Source organism: Cyclopterus lumpus, chromosome 18 (assembly GCF_009769545.1).
Source record: "Cyclopterus lumpus isolate fCycLum1 chromosome 18, fCycLum1.pri, whole genome shotgun sequence".
In the NCBI taxonomy this organism is placed as follows: domain Eukaryota; kingdom Metazoa; phylum Chordata; class Actinopteri; order Perciformes; family Cyclopteridae; genus Cyclopterus; species Cyclopterus lumpus.
In genome coordinates, this window is record NC_046983.1 from 204,398 (window position 1) to 224,462 (window position 20,065).

General features: G+C 46.4%; 1 protein-coding gene across 1 annotated transcript; it reads left to right on the forward strand.

The window, feature by feature from the left end:
* The first annotated feature begins 2,127 nt into the window (after nucleotides 1-2,127).
* tfr2 (transferrin receptor 2) lies at nucleotides 2,128-13,277 on the forward strand. The gene is made up of 18 exons (XM_034556981.1): nucleotides 2,128-2,149; nucleotides 2,358-2,393; nucleotides 3,351-3,528; nucleotides 3,620-3,806; nucleotides 3,937-4,077; nucleotides 4,148-4,256; nucleotides 4,332-4,574; nucleotides 4,665-4,804; nucleotides 4,877-5,052; nucleotides 5,135-5,254; nucleotides 5,330-5,412; nucleotides 5,506-5,569; nucleotides 5,662-5,729; nucleotides 11,905-11,975; nucleotides 12,083-12,167; nucleotides 12,263-12,487; nucleotides 12,628-12,768; nucleotides 12,962-13,277. The coding sequence occupies exons 2-18, from the start codon at nucleotides 2,364-2,366 to the stop codon at nucleotides 13,214-13,216; spliced, it is 2,316 nt and encodes a 771-aa protein (XP_034412872.1). The 5' UTR covers nucleotides 2,128-2,149; nucleotides 2,358-2,363; the 3' UTR covers nucleotides 13,217-13,277.
* The last annotated feature ends 6,788 nt before the right edge of the window (nucleotides 13,278-20,065 follow it).

Genomic DNA, 20,065 nt, shown 5'->3' on the forward strand with positions numbered 1-20,065 from the left:
GAACCAGAACAAAGAGGAACCAGAATGAAAAAGAACCAGAACGAAGAGGAACCAGCACAAAGAAGAACCAGAACGAAGAAGAACCAGAACAAAGAAGAACCAAAACGAAGAGGAACCATAACAAAGAAGAACCAGAATGAAGAAGAACCAAAACAAAGAGGAACCAGAACGAAGACGAACCAGAACGAAGAGGAACCAGAACAAAGAAGAACAAGAACGAAGAAGAACCAGAACGAAGACGAACCAGAATGAAGAAGAACCAGAACGAAGAGGAACCAGAACGAAGAAGAACCAGAACGAAGAGGAACCAGAACAAAGAAGAACAAGAATGAAGAAGAACCAGAACGAAGACAAACCAGAATGAAGAAGAACCAGAACGAAGAGGAACCAGAACGAAGAAGAACCAGAACGTAGAGGAACCAGAACGAAGAAGAACCACAATGAAGAAGAACAAAGAAGAACCACAACGAAGAAGAACCACAACGAAGAGGAACCACAATGAAGAGGAACTAGAATGAAGAAGAACCAGAACGAAGAGGAACCAGAATGAAGAGGAACCAGAACGAAGACGAACCAGAATGAAAAAGAACCAGAACGAAGAGGAACCAGAATGAAGAAGAACCAGAACAAAGAGGAACCAGAATGAAGAAGAACCAGAATGAAGAGGAACCAGAACAAAGAGGAACCAGAACAAAGAAGAACCAGAACAAAGAGGAACCAGAATGAAGAAGAACCAGAACGAAGAGGAACCAAAACAAAGTAGAACCAGAACAAAGAGGAACCAGAATGAAGAAGAACCAGAACAAAGAGGAACCAGAACAAAGAAGAACCAGAACGAAGAAGAACCAGAACAAAGAAGAACCAAAACGAAGAGGAACATAACATAGAAGAACCAGAATGAAGAAGAACCAAAACAAAGAGGAACCAGAACGAAGAAGAACCAGAACGAAGAGGAACCAGAACAAAGAAGAACAAGAACGAAGAAGAACCAGAACGAAGAGGAACCAGACCGAAGAGGAACCAGAATGAAGACGAACCAGAATGAAGAAGAACCAGAACGAAGAGGAACCAGAACGAAGAAGAACCAGAACGTAGAGGAACCAGAACGAAGAAGAACCACAATGAAGAAGAACAAAGAAGAACCACAACGAAGAAGAACCACAACGAAGAGGAACCACAATGAAGAGGAACTAGAATGAAGAAGAACCAGAACGAAGAGGAACCAGAATGAAGAGGAACCAGAACGAAGACGAACCAGAATGAAGAAGAACCAGAATGAAGAGGAACCAGAACGAAGAAGAACTAGAACAAAGAGGAACCAGAATGAAGAAGAACTAGAACGAAGAGGAACCAAAACAAAGAGGAACCAGAATGAAGAAGAACCAGAACAAAGAGGAACCAGAACGAAGAAGAACCAGAACGAAGAGGAACCAGAACGAAGAAGAACCAGAACAAAGAGGAACCAGAATGAAGAAGAACCAGAACGAAGAGGAACCAGAACGAAGAGGAACCAAAACAAAGAAGAACCAGAATGAAGAAGAACCACAACGAAGAGGAACCAGAAGGAGGAGGAGCCAGGGGGGGAAGAGGAGGAGCCAGGGGAGGAGGCAGAGGAGGATGCAGGGGAGGGGCCAGGGGAGGAGATAGAGGAGGAGCCAGGGGAGGAGGCAGGGGAGGAGCCAGGGGAGAAGGCAGAGGAGGAGCCAGGGGAGGAGGCAGAGGAGGAGCCAGGTGAGGAGCTAGGGGAGGAGCCAGGGGAGGAGCTAGGGGAGGTTTGTGTATGTGTAGAAAATGAGTGAGGAGTCCTGTACAGATTGTAAAGCCCTCTGAGGATCATTTGTGATTTTGGACTATACAAAATAAACCAAGGAGTCCGAACACACACACAAAAACACACTCAAAAACACACTCAAAAACACACTCAAAAACACACACAAAAACACACTCAAAAACACACTCAAAAACACACACAAGCAGACAAACTAAGTGAATGACTCGAGCTCGTTGGAGGCAGCGCGTGTGTAGCAGCAAGTCAGGTGACGCGAGCAGGAGCGTCTTATTGGACGGTCCAAAGTGCACACACACACATACACACACTTTGAGTGACTGAGGAGAAGCTGACGGACGCAGAGAGAAGACGAACAAAGAGGTTAGTGGATCAACTCACTGAATCTTTAGTCCTCTCAGCTGATCAATAACACCCTAATATGAGAAGTTCAGCCTCAGTGTGTGTTTACCGTTAATAAAGTTAACCAGATCAAACAACATACTGACCTCTGACCCCTGTGAGGAGCCAAACGGTGAGCTCTGCTGGTCAGTGACCCTTCCTTGAGCTGACGATGCTGCTCATTTTGCAGGTCGCCATGGACGCCATCAGGACTCGTCTGACACAGGTGAGACTCAACAAGCCCCCCCTGAACCTGAACCTGAACCTGAACCTGAACCTGAACCTGAGGGACTTCAGGTTCATCTTATGATGAGGAACCTTTAGAAGCCTCACAGACACGGTTCACCAAGACACTCGTAAAGTGGCACAGAAACCTCCTTAGTGTCTTCATGTCTTTTTTAACCTCACGCTATGAACTGTGGGTAATTCATGCAGCAGCGTGGACGAACAGGAAGGCTGAGGTCCAATAGTCCTTCTTGGTGAGGAAGGTTAAGTATCTAGGTGATAAGTGCTGGTCCAATTCTCTAGATGTAAAGGAAAGGAGCTTAAATGCTTCCTTACTTAGCTCCATTAGCAGAGGAAACACTGGACCTTCCTTTACTAAAGGAAAGGAGCTTAAATGCTTCCTTACTTAGCTCCTTTAGCAGAGGAAACACTGGACCTTCCTTTACTAAAGGAAAGGAGCTTAAATGCTTCCTTACTTAGCTCCTTTAGCAGAGGAAACACTGGACCTTCCTTTACCAAAGGAAAGGAGATAACGCTAATAATTTCAATAATCTGTTAAACCTGCAGGCAAACTGCTGTAAACTGATCAAACTGACGTATTGATCTGCTCTCTGGAGTCGAACTGCAGCCTCAGCCGTCATTCTTATATTTGACTTCAGTTACAGAAGCTTTGATGAAAGAATTAAACTGGCGTCATGTTTCTGATTATCAACTATTTTTTCACATTACAATAAAACACTATCGGTGTTTCATGAACTATTGTCTGCATATTCTTATGATCCGATTATAATCTGCATTGAAACATAACAACAAAGAGTGATATGAGACATTGTTACGATCAGATTATATATAATGACGTTTTCCACAGAGGTTGGGGTGGTTAGGGTTAGACGTTAGGAGGTCAATATTTGGATGAAGGGAACAAGGTCCTCCCCCTATGACCTCTCTCTCTGCCCAGTCTTCCTTAGTGGGTGTGGTCGAGGATGAAGATGAGGACGAGCTGGAGATGAGCTTTGTGACATCAGATGAGGAGGAGGAGGGGCCTAGCGGTGAAATCACAGCATTGGTGCGACGACACGGTTACCAGAGAGCTGGCTTGTTCCTGTGTGTGTGCGTCGTCGTTATCTTCACCACTGGTACACACCTACACACACACACACACACACACACCTCCACTGATAAGTTGGATCATGTGATTAAAGTGGGCGTGGCCTGTCTCTTTCTCAGCATTCCTATTGGCCTACGCAGTGTTTGGTGGCCGGTGCTCCCTGGTAGGGGGGCAGGGGGCGGAGGAGGAGGAGCAGCGAGGCGGGACTAAACCACCTGGAGGGGGAGGGGCGGGGCTTTACCTGGGAGAGCTGAGGTTGATGATGAGGAGGCTGCTGCAGGATGAAGATATCCACAAAACAGTCAGGTGGTACCCTGTTCCCCTCGTTATGAATGTGGTCTAAGTTCAGTCAGGACCTGGTTCAAGACCAGCCCATCTCTTCCTGTCCCCACAGAGTCAGCTGTTTGTTTTGAGTGTTTGTGTTTGTCACCATCAGTCGGGTCAGCAGAACCAATCATCCTCCGGGTTCCTCTGACGGGACGTCTCTGGCCTCAGAGGTGCTCCGGCGCTTTAGACTGCTGCAGATGGACCACACCTGGACCGAGTCTCTGTACGCCACGCTGCAGTTCCCCCACAGGTGTGTAGATGGTGACACCTTTTCAGAGGGTAGAGAGTGTGTTTGTTTGCTTGTTTGTGTGTGTTTGCAGGTCTCAGAGGAGCTCCCTGTGGCTGGTGGACTCTGCAGGACTGATCTCAGAGCAGATTCCCCTGAACCCGTCTGACTACTGTCCATACAGCGGCACAGGAAGTACTACGGTGAGACAGGAAGACAGGATGTGTTTATCTCCATAGTAACCCCAGGTGTCCTGAACGGTCTGTGTCTCTCTGTAGGGAGGCGTGGTCTACGCCAACTACGGCCGCCCGGAGGATTTTAATTGGCTGGAGAGCACTGGGGTGTCTGTGGTTGGCTGTGTGGTGGTGATGCGTGTTGGGGGCGAGGTCAGTTACGCTGAGAAGGTCTGGTTGGCTGAGCGGAGCGGTGCGGGCGGAGCATTGATCTACCCGGACCCCGCCGACCTGCCACAGGACCCCCGGCGGCTCGGACTGAACACGCACACCGCCGTGTCTGAACACGTAATGCACACACATCTAGAGAAACACACGTGTTCCTTGTCCTGCTGCTCCGGACCAATCGGCATCCCCCTCTGTGTCCTCCAATCACAGGTCCACCTGGGGTCAGGTGACCCCTTCACCCCCGGCTTCCCGTCCTTCAACCACACTCAGTTCCCTCCTGTCCAGTCATCCGGCTTGCCGCTCATCCCGGTGCTGCCGATCACCGCCAGTGTGGCCGCCAAGCTGCTCAGGTGAGCCCCGCCGCCTCAGCTTACCTGCCTAGGTGTTGCAGTAACCTCACAAGGTGTTTCTTCGTGTCTCAGCCAGCTGTCGGGTGCGTCCTGTCCTCGTTCATGGCGAGGTCGGCTGCCGTATGTGCACTGCGTGGTCGGTCCAGAGTTCAGTTCCGGTCACACAGTCGCGATGTCGGTCCACAACGTCATGATGCCGGTCCTGCTGAACAACATCTTCTCGTCTCTGGAGGGCCGAGTGGAGCCAGGTACGGTCTGTCAGGTGCATGAGTGGAGCCAGGTACGGTCCATGAACGGAGACTATCAAATGAGGAACTCTCTCTCCGTCAGATCACTACATCATCCTGGGGGCTCAGAGGGACTCGCTGGGTCCAGGGGCCGTGACGTCTGGAGTTGGAACTGCGGTCCTGTTGGAGCTGGCTCGAACCTTCTCTGCCATGGTGAAGAACGGTGAGACTCACCTGGAGACAGGTGTGCTTATTAGACCGATAGATGAGGTGTTGCTCAGTGGTTGTGTGTGTACAGGTTTCAGTCCCAGACGGAGTCTGCTGTTCGTCAGCTGGGATGCTGGAGATTTTGGAAATGTTGGAGCTACTGAGTGGCTGGAGGTTTGTTCAATTAGAAATGTCCACAATTAATTCAGCCCCTTACCAGTCTCCCCCTTGTTGTTTCCATAATAACCAGTGACCTCTATGTGCCAGGGTTACCTGTCCATGCTACACCTGAAGGCCGTAGCCTACTTCAGTCTGGACCAGGCCGTCATGGGTAACATCTCCCAGCCAATCACAGGACACCTTGTTTAAAATGTCGACCAATCAGCAGACAGAAGCAGTAAGCTGCAGTGTGTCTGTCTGCAGGTGATGACGTCCTGTCGGCCTACACCAGTCCTCTGCTGGTGGACCTGCTGGATGCCGCAATCAGACAGGTGTGTGTATTTATGTGCGTCATGTTGTCGTGGCACGACTCAAGTCCAAGTCTGTTGAGGAAACATTCCCTCAAAGTCGTTGCCTAAAAATCAAAAACTGCCATTAGGCCTGTATTTGTTTTGGCTGGTCACGGAGGTCACATGTCCTCCTCAAATGGCAGAAATTAACTCAAATGGCAGTCGGACCATTGGGACAATTTCAGTTCATTTTTCATGTTTTTAGTGATTAATGGAAACTTTTCCAATTCAAAGATACGCTCATAGAGATCAACTCACACACATTTGGTGATCATAGCTGGAAGTTAAAATCCCCTAAAATAGGCACAAAGGTCAGAATTTCTCAACGCATAGTCAGGTCTGCAGAGAGAACTCTGGTTCCAGCTTGCCCTCCATCCTGGACTTGTACACCTCTAGAGTCAGGAAGCGGGCAGGAAAGAAAAACCTTCACACCCTGGACACAAGCTGTTCCATCTCCTCCCCTCTGGTAGGCGCTACAGAGCACTGTATGACACAGGAACAGCTTCTTTTCCACTGTCACTCTGGCCGTCACTCACAATTAATCACCTCCATCTGCACTACTTGCACTATCACCACTTTCTGCACTAACATCCCCAATTCATTTCCATTATTGTTGTTTTTATATTGTACATACTGTGGCAAACCAGGAGGAAAAGCCAAACAGATAGAGCACAGGGGGCGGATCCCTAAGCTCGGGTTGAGGGAGGTGATCAAGGGAGTGTACGTCCCAGTGCAGGTGCTGCAGACAATCGGCTCATGGCAGTGGTCACAACTGTAGCATCAGGTGATTAGAGGGAGCATATATTCTCTGCACTGGGAAGCAGCAGGGGACACAGGCTGAACCGGAGACGACAAGGATCTCTGGAACCTCAGGAGAGCACACTCACCTCTCTCCTCTGCTCTGCCCACACAGGACAAAGGAACTGTTGCACACCAGGAGTGAGACCGAAGGCCAAAGACCCCGACCGGGAGGAATCATTTGTTGATGTTGGACCCCCATCCCCCCTTTCCCCTATCTGATTTATTAAAGGACACTTTTTGTTACGCTACCACTGTCTCTGAATCTCCTGATTTTGTTCTGAATCTTGCCTCCAAGTCCCCCTGGTTGCCACATTTGGTGGAGAATGCGGGCACGGTGATCCGTCGCTAAAGATTCAGAATAAAATAGGTACTCAGAGAGAGACCCGCAGTGCAATGGTGAACACACTAGCACAGCTCATACAGAATCAAATCCATCAGGCCCAGAGCCTTAGAGTATTACAGGACGCAATTACAACTCTGGGCCAGCACCTGATAAGACCAGAGAGGCCTATGGAACCCAGTGAAGTGCTCACCAAGCAGACTGGGGAAGATGACATTGAAGCCTACCTAGAGGTTTTTGAGAGAACTGCAGAGAGAGAGCGGTGGTCTGAAGCGGAGTGGGCAGGTATACTAGCACCTTTTTTAACAGGTCACGCGCAAAAAGCCTGTCGGGACCTCGCCCTCACAGAAATGAATAATTACGAGGCGTTAGCCCATTATGGTGACAACCTCCAGACCAGGGCCCAACAGTTCGACTGCTGGTCCTATGACGCTACTGCACCAGTGGGCCCCAGGTTGCAATCCTGATGCGGCTGACAGGCAGTTGGTTAACCACGGGAGATGCTGAGTTGTTATGGATTGTTGTGTTAGAGCACTATCAGGGTATGCCAAACTACATGTCTCCCAAAGACAGTGGATGATCTAGTGGAGGTATTGGAAAACCACCAGGTCACAGTGGAGCTGATGCGGAGCAGTCAGCAAGATGGAAACACCTGTGGCCAAGAGGGCCATTTAGCTTTGAATTGTCCGGTGAATGATATACTGATGCCGACGGCGGGCTCATCAGATCCACAACAGAATGCCGGCAGCTACCTAACAATTTGCTGGGCCCATGAGGGCACAGGGGCCCCAAAACCTCCGGTCAAAATAGGGGACCAGGATGCAGAAGCCCTACTGGACTCAGGGAGTGCTGTCACTGTCCTACGGCCAGGGCTGACAAATGGCCACAGGTGTATCTCCAGTGTCCATGGGGATTCGCAGAATTATACCACCACCCACATTAAGGTTCAGACCACAAGGGGAACTTTAGAAGTCATGGCGGGAGTGGTAGAAAATGTGCCGGTACCAGTGTCGATTGGTCGGGACTACCCCATATTCTGGCATTTGTGGGGCAACAGGTGACTGGCAACAGGAGAAGCCGTACAAACAGACCTCGGAGCACCCGGAATACCAAATTGGTACATGCCTGTGCAGCATCATCTAGCCCGACAGGGGAGACAGACGAGGAAGCAGACACCCCAGCAAGGGAGGACCCACAGGTGACTTAGGCCTCGTCAAACAAAGTGTTTTCAGAGTTCCCCCTGGCAGAGGAAAATGCTGCTTGAACAAGCCAGACAGAACCTGACGGTGGTTCTGTGAACAATGGCCTCCTATATAGAGTAGCTAAGCTGGGGGAACTTGTCGTTGAACAGTTGCTGGTCCCTAAATGCTATGATCCAAAAGTGTTGTACCTAGCCCATTCACACCTGTTGGGAGCTCACCTGGGAGTAGAGAATACCTACGACAGAATCCTGGGTTGCTTCTACTGGCCAGGGGTGAAGAGGGCTGTCCAGGATTACGGCAAAAGCTGCAGAGTGCCAGAAGACAGCTCCAAAGGAACAATACCATAATCCCTTGATCCTGTTACCCTTAATTGATGTTCCCTTCCAGAGAGTGGCCATGGATATAGAAGGACCCCTGCCGATGTCCAGTAGGGGGCATCGTTATCTCCTGGTCATCGTGGACTATGCCACCCGCTATCCAGAGGCAATCCCATTACACAGCGCAAGTGCTAAGGCAGTTGCCAAAGAACTGTTCCTCCTGTTTAGCCGAGTAAGCATTGTCAAAGAGGTCCTAACTGACAAGGGAAGCTGCTTCATGTCTCGGGTAATGAAGGAGATGTGCAACTTGTTGAAGGTGAGTCAAATAGGAATCTCAGTGTACCACCCACAGACGGATGGCCTTGTAGAACGTTTCAATAAGACCCTAAAACAAATGTTGAGACAGACTATTGATGTGAATGGGGAAAAACTGGGACCAACTAATCCCCTTTGTTTTCAATCAGAGAAGTTCCGCAAGCTTCCACAGAGTTTTCGCCGTTTGAGTTGAGACGGAGACCCAGGGGCATGGTTGATCTGGTTAAAGAAGCCTGCGAACAACAGCCATCACCCCAGCGCTATGTGATTGAGTACGTTGACCAGATGCAAGAAAGGATGGGTAAAATATGGCCTCTAGTGCGGGAGCATATGCAGCAAGCACAACAAGCTCAAGCCCGAATCTACAACCGGAAAGCTCAAGTGCGAGAGTTCCAGTCCGGTGAGTTTGTACTGGTCCTGGTGCCAACGGCCGAATGCAAGTTCCTGGCCAAGTGGCATGGGCCCTATGAAGTGATGGAAAAGGTGAGTGAGGTCAACTATAAGGTGAGACAACCTGGGAGAAGGAAACCCTGTCAAATGTATCACATCAATCTCTTGAGGAAATGGCATTTCCCTGACGATGTTCCGCTTCCAACGTTAACTGTTGAAATCCCAGATCCTGTTGATCTCACCAAGGGTTACTGTCAGGTTTCCCTCACAGAAAGAGCCAAGGAAAAGACGACCGTTGCTACCCCGGAAGGCCTGTACCACTATAAAGTCCTGCCCTTCGGAGTTCATGGAGCGCCAGCCACCTTCCAGAGGATGATGGACTAGGTGCTCCGACCTCATCGAGAGTATGCAGCTGCCTAGTTAGATGATGTGATAGTTCACAGTCTGGACTGGACCTCCCACGTAGGCCACTTGAGAACTGTCTTGGGAAGTCTACGGCAAGCTGGCCTGCCAATCCCAAGAAGTGCCAACCTTGGTCTAGAATAGGCACAATACCTCGGCTACACTATTGGGAGAGGCATCGAAGACCCCAACTCTGGAAGGTGGAAGACATTACCACCTGGCCAAAGCAATCAACGAAACGGAAAGTAAAAACATTCCTGGGACTGGTGGGCTATTATCAGTGTTTTATCCCTCACTTTGCTACCATTGCAGTTTCTGAAACACAAAATGAACTATTTGACTGTAGAGAAGGAATGTCTGAAAATTGAATGGGCGCTAACCAAGCTGCGATATTCACCCATGGGCAGAAAATTCACCCTGGTAACGGATCATGCACCATTAAGATGGATGTTAACCGCCAAGGACACTAATGCACGGGTTACACGGTGGTTCTTGGAGTTGTAAAACTTTAATTTTGCTGGTGGAAAAGCCGAGCAGACAGAGCACAGGGGGCGGGTTGGTGGTTATGCTCAGAGGGCTTTACAACATCCCTGTCCCAGGACCTCACATCGGATCAGGAAAAACTCCCCAAAAATAACCTTTGACAGGGAAAAAAGGGAAGAAACCTTCAGGAGAGCAACAGAGGAGGATCCCTCTCCCCGGATGGACAGATGAATAGATGTCATGTGACCAGATGAACAGAGTTACAGAGTTACATAAACATTCAATGAATATGAGAGAAATGTATGAATAATTAGTAGTAGGCATGGACCGATCCAGACCTCCACAATCCATGAAACAGAAGGAGGTAGAGAGGAGGGGGGGCGGGGCACATCAGCAGGGCCAATGGGAGGCCGGTTCACCAGCATCAGACACCTCCAGGTCCAATGGACCCTATGAGACGTGAAGTCACAAAGACTCCGGGGAGGAAGCAGAGTTAATAAGGTGCAATGGAGAGATGTAAATTCATCCATAAGTAAAGAGAGAAGAGGAGATAGGTGCTCAGTGTATCCTAAAACATCCCCCAGCAGCCTATAAGCCTATAGCAGCATATCAAGGGGCTGGACCAGGGCAAACCTGATTCAGCCCTAACTATAAGCACTATTAAAGAGGAAAGTCTTAAGTCTATTCTTGAATGAGGTGACTGTGTCTGCCTCCTGGACTGAAAGTGGAAGCTGGTTCCATAAAAGAGGAGCTTGATAACTGAAGGCTCTGGCTCCCATCCTACTTTTTAGGACTCTAGGAACCACAAGTAGCCCCGCATTTAGTGAGCGCAGCTCTCTAGTGGGGCAATATGGTACTACAAGCTCCTTAAGATATGATGGTGCATCACCAATCAAGGCTTTGTAGGTGAGGAGAAGAATTTTAAATGTGATTCTTGATTTTACAGGGAGCCAGTGCAGCGCAGCTAATACAGGAGTCATGTGATCTCTTTTCTTAGTTTTTGTGAGTACACGAGCTGCAGCATTCTGGATCAACTGGAGGGACTTAAGAGACTTATTAGAGCAGCCTGATAATAAGGAGTTGCAGTAATCTAGTCTGGAAGTAACAAACGCGTGAACCAGCTTTTCTGCATCTTTTTGAGACAAGATGTGCCTGATTTTTTAAATGTTACGTAGATGAAAAAATGCAATCCTTGAGATTTGCTTAACGTGGAGTTAAAGGACAAGTCTCGGTCAAAGATAACTAGAGATTCTTTACAGTGGTGTTGGATGCCAGGGCAATGCCATCTACAGAAACCACATCACCAGATAATTGATCTCTGAGGTGTTCAGGGCCAGTAAAATAACTTCAGTTTTGTCTGAGTTTAACATCAGGAAGTTGCAGGTCATCCATGTTTTTATGTCTTTAAGACAAGTTTGAAGTTTAGCGAGCTCATACCACTTAACATACTCTGTTGTCTTTAATGTCTTTTTATATTTATCTTGTTATTTGTATATTAAATGTATGTACGACAAGAGCGTACCTGTATCCGGAGTCAAATTCCATGAATAGACACATACATGGCCAATAAAGCCAATTTTGGACACAAATTGTGGGCGGGGTCTAAAATAATGTAACGTGATCAAATCCCCTCAAAAGCATCACTAATGTCTCAGGGTTGACAAGTCTGCCATCATCTGCAAAAGTTAGTCAGATTGGAGAAATATTTTTTTCTAAACTGAGAGGGGCCTCATACAAATGTAGAAATAGCAGGTTTGCAATACATTTGCATTGCTGCCAAATAAAAACCAATGGGTGTACTGGACTCATGAAGTCACTTCCTGTCGTGGAGAGTTGTTCTGTGACGCAACGTGCGACAGGAAGTGGTTAAGTTGTTTGATCCTGATGTTCCTGGTGGTGGTTGAAAGGTGGAGCATCCAAAGCATGCAGGGCAGAGCGTCTACAGCCAGGCCGAGAGAGAAGGAGGCAGCTGGAGGATGTGAGACAACAAACACACATCAATAATATCTTCAAATTATTATCTAATAAATGCTTGTGCCAGGAGGAAAAGGCCTGATTTATTTAATAAAAACCTTTCCTCCTCAGAATCAAGCCCTTGTATCTGAACAGCGGAGCATACAGTTTTACAGCGTTTGCAGGAGTTCCAGCGATGGAGCTCAGATTTACTGAGGTAAATTCTGTTCTTGAACGCATCGTGCTGGTCTTGTGTCATGTGGCGTGTCATAGATCGTTACAGGTTAAAGTCATGTGTGTGCGTCTGTTCAGGAGCGAGCATACCCGTTCATCAACACGCCGCTGGACAGCGCCGCCCGCCTACAGGAAGTGCTAGGGGGTCGTCTGGGGTTCACAGGGCGGAGCATAGGCGAGCTGGTGGGGGAGATGGTGCTGCGATTGGCTCACGACCACATCCTGCCGCTGCGCATCACTTCCTACGCTCGCACGGTGCTGCAGTTCAGCGCTCAGCTCAACAAGCACTCTGCTGAGCTGCAGGTAAGCTGCTTTACTTCACCTGTGTTACTGTGGGCTGACAGGTGGGAACATAGGTCGATATATATGTGTGTTCACTGTCTTTTGTCCTGAAAACACGATTGTGTGCTAAGAACATGTTTGTACTGTGTCTCTATCTTCAGTCCAGAGGTTTGTCTCCTCAGTGGGTTTTCAGTGCCAGAGGAGATTACAGCCGAGCAGCCGAGACGCTGCAGAGAGCCATCGACTACAGTGACCTGCACGACCCGACAGCGGCGGCCTTCTACAACAGTCGCATCATGAGGGTACAAATACTACACACACTTCCACTGATACCGCTCTGTTCTACAACAGTCGCATCATGAGGGTACAAATACTACACACACTTCCACTGATACCGCTCTGTTCTACAACAGTCGCATCATGAGGGTACAAATACTACACACACTTCCACTGATACCGCTCTGTTCTACAACAGTCTGTGTCTCCGTCCTGCAGGTTGAATACTACTTCCTGTCTCAGTACGTTTCCGTGGTGGAGACTCCGTTCCGTCATGTGATCCACGGCCGTGGTGACCACACTCTGAGCGCGCTCAGTGAGCACCTGGGCCTCCTGACCTCTGACCCCGAACGCTTCGACGAGAAACGCTTCAGACGGCAACTCGCCTTCTTTACCTGGACGCTGCAGGGTGCCGCCAACGCCCTGAACGGAGACGTGTGGAGCATCCACAACACACACACCAGTACACATTGATACGCACACCAATAAATAAACCGATACACACACACTGATACACATTAATACACACACAGATACACACACCAATAAATAAACCGATACACACACACTGATACACATTAATACACACACACTGATACACACACCAGTACACGTTGATACACACACACTGATACACATTAATACACACACACTGATACACACACCAGTACACGTTGATACACACACACTGATACACACACCAGTACACATTAATACACACACACTGATACACACACCAGTACACGTTGATACACACACGGATACACACACCAATAAATAAACCGATACACACACACTGATACACATTAATACACACACACTGATACACACTATTGTTCATCTGGTCACATGACATCTGTTGTACTTCAGGTCACATGACATCTAGTGTTCATCTGGTCACATGACATCTATTGTTCATCTGGTCACATGACATCTATTGTACTTCAGGTCACATGACATCTATTGTTCATCTGGTCACATGACATCTATTGTTCATCTGGTCACATGACATCTATTGTACTTCTGGTCACATGATATCTGTTGTTCATCTGGTCACATGACATCTATTGTTCATCTGGTCACATGACATCTATTGTTCATCTGGTCACATGACATCTATTGTTCATCTGGTCACATGACATCTAGTGTTCATCTGGTCACATGACATCTATTGTTCATCTGGTCACATGACATCTGTTGTACTTCAGGTCACATGACATCTATTGTTCATCTGGTCACATGACATCTATTGTTCATCTGGTCACATGACATCTATTGTACTTCTGGTCACATGATATCTGTTGTACTTCTGGTCACATGACATCTATTGTACTTCTGGTCACATGACATCTATTGTTCATCTGGTCACATGACATCTAGTGTTCATCTGGTCACATGACATCTATTTTACTTCTGGTCACATGATATCTGTTGTACTTCTGGTCACATGACATCTATTGTTCTTCTGGTCACATGACATCTATTGTTCTTCTGGTCACATGACATCTATTGTTCATCTGGTCACATGACATCTATTGTTCATCTGGTCACATGACATCTATTGTTCATCTGGTCACATGACATCTATTGTTCATCTGGTCACATGACATCTATTGTTCATCTGGTCACATGACATCTATTGTACTTCTGGTCACATGATATCTGTTGTTCATCTGGTCACATGACATCTATTGTTCATCTGGTCACATGACATCTATTGTTCATCTGGTCACATGACATCTATTGTTCATCTGGTCACATGACATCTAGTGTTCATCTGGTCACATGACATCTATTGTTCATCTGGTCACATGACATCTGTTGTACTTCAGGTCACATGACATCTATTGTTCATCTGGTCACATGACATCTATTGTTCATCTGGTCACATGACATCTATTGTACTTCTGGTCACATGATATCTGTTGTACTTCTGGTCACATGACATCTATTGTACTTCTGGTCACATGACATCTATTGTTCATCTGGTCACATGACATCTAGTGTTCATCTGGTCACATGACATCTATTTTACTTCTGGTCACATGATATCTGTTGTACTTCTGGTCACATGACATCTATTGTTCTTCTGGTCACATGACATCTATTGTTCTTCTGGTCACATGACATCTATTGTTCATCTGGTCACATGACATCTATTGTTCATCTGGTCACATGACATCTATTGTTCATCTGGTCACATGACATCTATTGTTCATCTGGTCACATGACATCTATTGTACTTCTGGTCACATGATATCTGTTGTACTTCTGGTCACATGACATCTATTGTTCATCTGGTCACATGACATCTAGTGTTCATCTGGTCACATGACATCTATTGTACTTCTGGTCACATGACATCTATTGTACTTCTGGTCACATGACATCTATTGTTCTTCTGGTCACATGACATCTATTGTTCATCTGGTCACATGACATCTAGTGTTCATCTGGTCACATGACATCTATTGTACTTTTGTCACGTCATCAGAATCAGCTTTATTGGCCATGTATGTGTGCACATACATGGAATTTGACTCCGGTTACACGTACGCTCTCGTCGCACATACATTTAATTTACAAATAGCAAAATAAATATAAAAAGACAACAAAGACAACAGATTAGAAACATGTAAAAACAACAACATGTATGTACAATATAAAAACAACAACAGTGACAATGAATTTGGGATGTTAGTGCAGAAAGTGGTGATGGTGCAAGTAGTGCAGATGGATGTGTCTGATTAATTGTTCATCAGAGTGACGGCCAGTGGAAAGAAGCTGTTCCTGTGTCTGGTGGTTTTAGCGTACAGTGCTCTGTAGCGCCCCCCAGTGGTGATGATAGACTGGGTGCTAGATGTGGTTTTTCCCAACCTCACCTGCTGCGTCCTGTCTGTCAGGAAGTTAGTGATCCAGTGACAGGTGGAGGCTGTCAGTGATCCACTGACAGGTGGAGGCGGGCACGCTGAGCTCTCCCAGATCAGCTTTATGCTAGTACCTCCGGGATGATGGTGTTGAACGCAAGGCTGAAGTCCACAAACAGGACCCTCATATGTCCCTGGGGGGTCGAGATGTTGCAGCACATGGTGCAGTCCAATGTTGACTGCATCATCCACCGAGCTGTTACATGACACATGACATCTATTGTACTTCTGGTCACATGACATATATTGTACTCCTATCCATCCTGATAGAGGGATCCTTCTCTGTTGCTCTCCCTGAGCGTTCTGCCCCTTTTCTCTCCTTTTGGGGGAGTTGTTCCTGTTCTGATGTGAGGGTCAAAGGTCAGAGGATGTGAGGGTCAGAGATTGTGAGGGTCAGAGGATGTGAGGGTCAGAGATTGTGAGGGTCAAAGGTCAGAGGATGTGTGGGTCAGAGATTGTGAGGGTCAAAGGTCAGAGGATGTGAGGGTCAAAGGTCAGAGGATGTGAGGGTTAGAGATTGTGAGGGTCGAAGGTCAGAGGATGTGTGGGTCAGAGATTGTGAGGGTCAAAGGTCAGAGGATGTGAGGGTTAGAGATTGTGAGGGTCGAAGGTCAGAGGATGTGTGGGTCAGAGATTGTGAGGGTCGAAGGTCAGAGGATGTGTGGGTCAGAGATTGTGAGGGTCGAAGGTCAGAGGATGTGAGGGTTAGAGATTGTGAGGGTCGAAGGTCAGAGGATGTGAGGGTTAGAGATTGTGAGGGTCGAAGGTCAGAGGATGTGAGGGTTAGAGATTGTGAGGGTCGAAGGTCAGAGGATGTGAGGGTTAGAGATTGTGAGGGTCGAAGGTTAGAGGATGTCGTATGTGTACAGATTGTAAAGCCTTCTGAGGAGAGTTTGAACTTCATTGAATTACAGTGGTATGACAGGGTGATACCTGAAACATCCCATCTAGCATGAAAATAATTCAATACAACCCAGAGAGCATTAGATGCAATGGTAAGAAATGAAGTCAATGGTAAACATGAATAACTAGAACAATATGATAATAGTAATATAACCCAGAGAGCATTAGACCCAGCGTGGACTGAAACATTTAATAAAATGGAATCTGTTCTGTGAGATGATGGAGCAACAGACGCCCCAAACTTAAAGGTTTTATTAACTCTTAAGGTTTTTGAAAACCCTTATACTGTTAAACTGTTTTTACTTTCAGTTTGTAAACTTTGTTTCTCTGCAGGTCGAACAAAGCGAAGTTTGTTCTTCATCTGTCTGGTTCTTTGGTCCAGTGGTGCCGAGTCCTTCCATGGTGAAGAACATATGAATCAAACAGACCTTACATTCAGGTTTTATAAAGGAATTTATTTCAATATTTGAGTTTCATTTAGAACTAATTATTTCATTATACAACAAGTCTGCTCTGTGTGTGTGTCACAGGCTAATAAATATTCTGATATAAGTTTAATAAAGTGTTTCTGTCAGTGCTCAGAAAGAAAAGACGACATCAGGTAACCCTGCTGTGTGTGTGAGAGATGATATTTCATCTTCAATAATTAGGATTATTCTTATTATAATAATTATTAGAATTATTCACATGACCCTGATATTCAGTCTAAAAACCCACCAGAACCTTCAGAAACCTGTTCAGGAGCATTGTGGGTTATGGAGTCAAGACAGACCCCCCACCTTTAGCCTCGCCATTGGTCCTGTTCAGGAGCAGCGAATCATGGGGTCTGTAGTCCAAAAGAGACCCATAGTCAGGGATTGTGGCAAGAAGAGTTGTAGCTGGGAATGGGTAATGTAGTCCTTTTGTGCTGAAGATATTTGTTGGCGGTGCAATCCTTCACTGGAGTGAGGAACTGTGGGTAATGTAGTATTTTGCTCAAAAAGAGATGTGTTCAGTTTCGGGTTGACATCCTTGTTGCTGCTCAGCTAAAACTGTCCACTGCAAGGAGGATTGTAGGAGTTGTAGTCCAGTTAGAAGTAGATTGTAGTCGTTGTAGTCCCGTCTGAAGTAGATTGTAGTCGTTGTAGTCCAGTTAGAAGTAGATTGTAGTCGTTGTAGTCCCGTTAGAAGTAGATTGTAGTCATTGTAGTCCAGTTAGAAGAAGATTGTAGTCATTGTAGTCCAGTTAGAAGTAGATTGTAGTCATTGTAGTCCCGTTAGAAGTAGATTGTAGTCGTTGTAGTCCAGTTAGAAGTAGATTGTAGTTGTTATAGTCCAGTTAGAAGTAGATTGTAGTCATTGTAGTCCAGTTAGAAGTAGATTATAGTCATTGTAGTCCAGTTAGAAGTAGATTGTAGTCGTTGTAGTCCAGTTAGAAGTAGATTGTAGTCGTTGTAGTCCAGTTAGAAGTAAATTGTAGTCATTGTAGTCCAGTTAGAAGTAGATTGTAGTCGTTGTAGTCCCGTTAGAAGTAGATTGTAGTCATTGTAGTCCAGTTAGAAGAAGATTGTAGTCATTGTAGTCCAGTTAGAAGAAGATTGTAGTCGTTGTAGTCCAGTTAGAAGTAGATTGTAGTCGTTGTAGACCAGTTAGAAGAAGATTGTAGTCATTGTAGTCCCGTCTGAAGTAGATTGTAGTCCAGTTAGAAGTAGATTGTAGTTGTTGTAGTCCAGTTAGAAGTAGATTGTAGTCGTTGTAGTCCAGTTAGAAGTAGATTGTAGTCATTGTAGTCCAGTTAGAAGTAGATTGTAGTCGTTGTAGTCCCGTCTGAAGAAGATTGTAGTCGTTGTAGACCCGTTAGAAGTAGATTGTAGTCGTTGTAGTCCAGTTAGAAGTAGATTGTAGTCGTTGTAGACCCGTTAGAAGTAGATTGTAGTCATTGTAGTCCAGTTAGAAGTAGATTGTAGTCGTTGTAGTCCCGTCTGAAGTAGATTGTAGTCGTTGTAGACCCGTTAGAAGTAGATTGTAGTCGTTGTAGTCCAGTTAGAAGTAGATTGTAGTCGTTGTAGACCCGTTAGAAGTAGATTGTAGTCGTTGTAGACCAGTTAGAAGAAGATTGTAGTCATTGTAGTCCCGTCTGAAGTAGATTGTAGTCCAGTTAGAAGTAGATTGTAGTCGTTGTAGTCCAGTTAGAAGTAGATTGTAGTCGTTGTAGTCCCGTCTGAAGTAGATTGTAGTCGTTGTAGACCCGTTAGAAGTAGATTGTAGTCGTTGTAGTCCCGTCTGAAGTAGATTGTAGTCGTTGTAGTCCCGTCTGAAGTAGATTGTAGTCGTTGTAGACCCGTTAGAAGTAGATTGTAGTCGTTGTAGTCCCGTCTGAAGTAGATTGTAGTCGTTGTAGTCCCGTCTGAAGTAGATTGTAGTCGTTGTAGACCCGTTAGAAGTAGATTGTAGTCGTTGTAGTCCCGTCTGAAGTAGATTGTAGTCGTTGTAGACCCGTTAGAAGTAGATTGTAGTCATTGTAGTCCAGTTAGAAGTAGATTGTAGTCGTTGTAGTCCCGTTAGAAGTAGATTGTAGTCCCGTCTGAAGGGGGTTGTAGTCGTTGTAGTCCTGATAGAAGGGGGTTGCGAGTGTTGTAGTCCAGGCAGAAGTAGATTGTAGTCCAGTTAGAAGTAGATTGTAATCGTTGTAGTCCGTCAGAAAGGGATTGTAGCAGTTGTAGTCCAGACAGAAGATGATTGTAGTTGTTGTAGTCCAGAAAGAAGGGGATTGTAGGAGTTGTAGTCCCGTCAGAAGGGGGTTGTAGTTGTTATAGTCCCATCAGAAGGGGATTGTAGGAGTTGTAGTCCAGACAGAAGATGATTGTAGTTGTTGTAGTCCAGAAAGAAGGGGATTGTAGGAGTTGTAGTCCCGTCAGAAGGGGGTTGTAGTCGTTGTAGTCCCGTCAGAAGGGGGCTGTAGTCGTTGTAGTCCTGACAAAAGAGGGTTGTGGGTGTTGTAGTCCAGGCAGAAGGAGGTTGTGGAAGATGAAGTACAGCAGAGGGGGTTTAGGGTGTTGTGGTGCGGGCAAAGGGGGGTTGTGGGTCTTGTTGTCTAGTGTATGATACTTTAAGCCCTGAATAGACTGTGTTTGAGCCCCATAGTTTTATTTACAGTCACACAAGTCTTTATGTACACTACACACAAACGCACGCACTCACGCACACACACACACACACACACACACACACACGCACACCCACCACTTTCACTTTCACATCACATAAATAAATAAATAGATAAATCATTAAATAAATAGGATAATTACAGTCCTGATTCATTATGTTCTGATAATACAGGATCAATCAATCTATCAATAAACCGTCTCTCTGCATCTTTTCCTCTGATGCTCATCAACCCGCAAAAAGAAAACTGTGAAAAGACAAACCTCCTGCTCTCCGCTAAGAGGAAGAGGAGGATGAGGAGGAGGAGGGTGTTTCCAGTGAGATGGCGCCCATCGCTGGTTTCAGCCAA

Bases quoted from the DNA above. Each gene is read 5' to 3' on its own strand.
- tfr2 (XM_034556981.1), top strand. From the start codon at position 2,364: ATGGACGCCATCAGGACTCGTCTGACACAG. The intron at 4,257-4,331 runs GTGAGACAGGAA...GTCTCTCTGTAG, and splicing joins GCGGCACAGGAAGTACTACG to GGAGGCGTGGTCTACGCCAA. The intron at 5,255-5,329 runs GTGAGACTCACC...GTGTGTGTACAG, and splicing joins CTCTGCCATGGTGAAGAACG to GTTTCAGTCCCAGACGGAGT.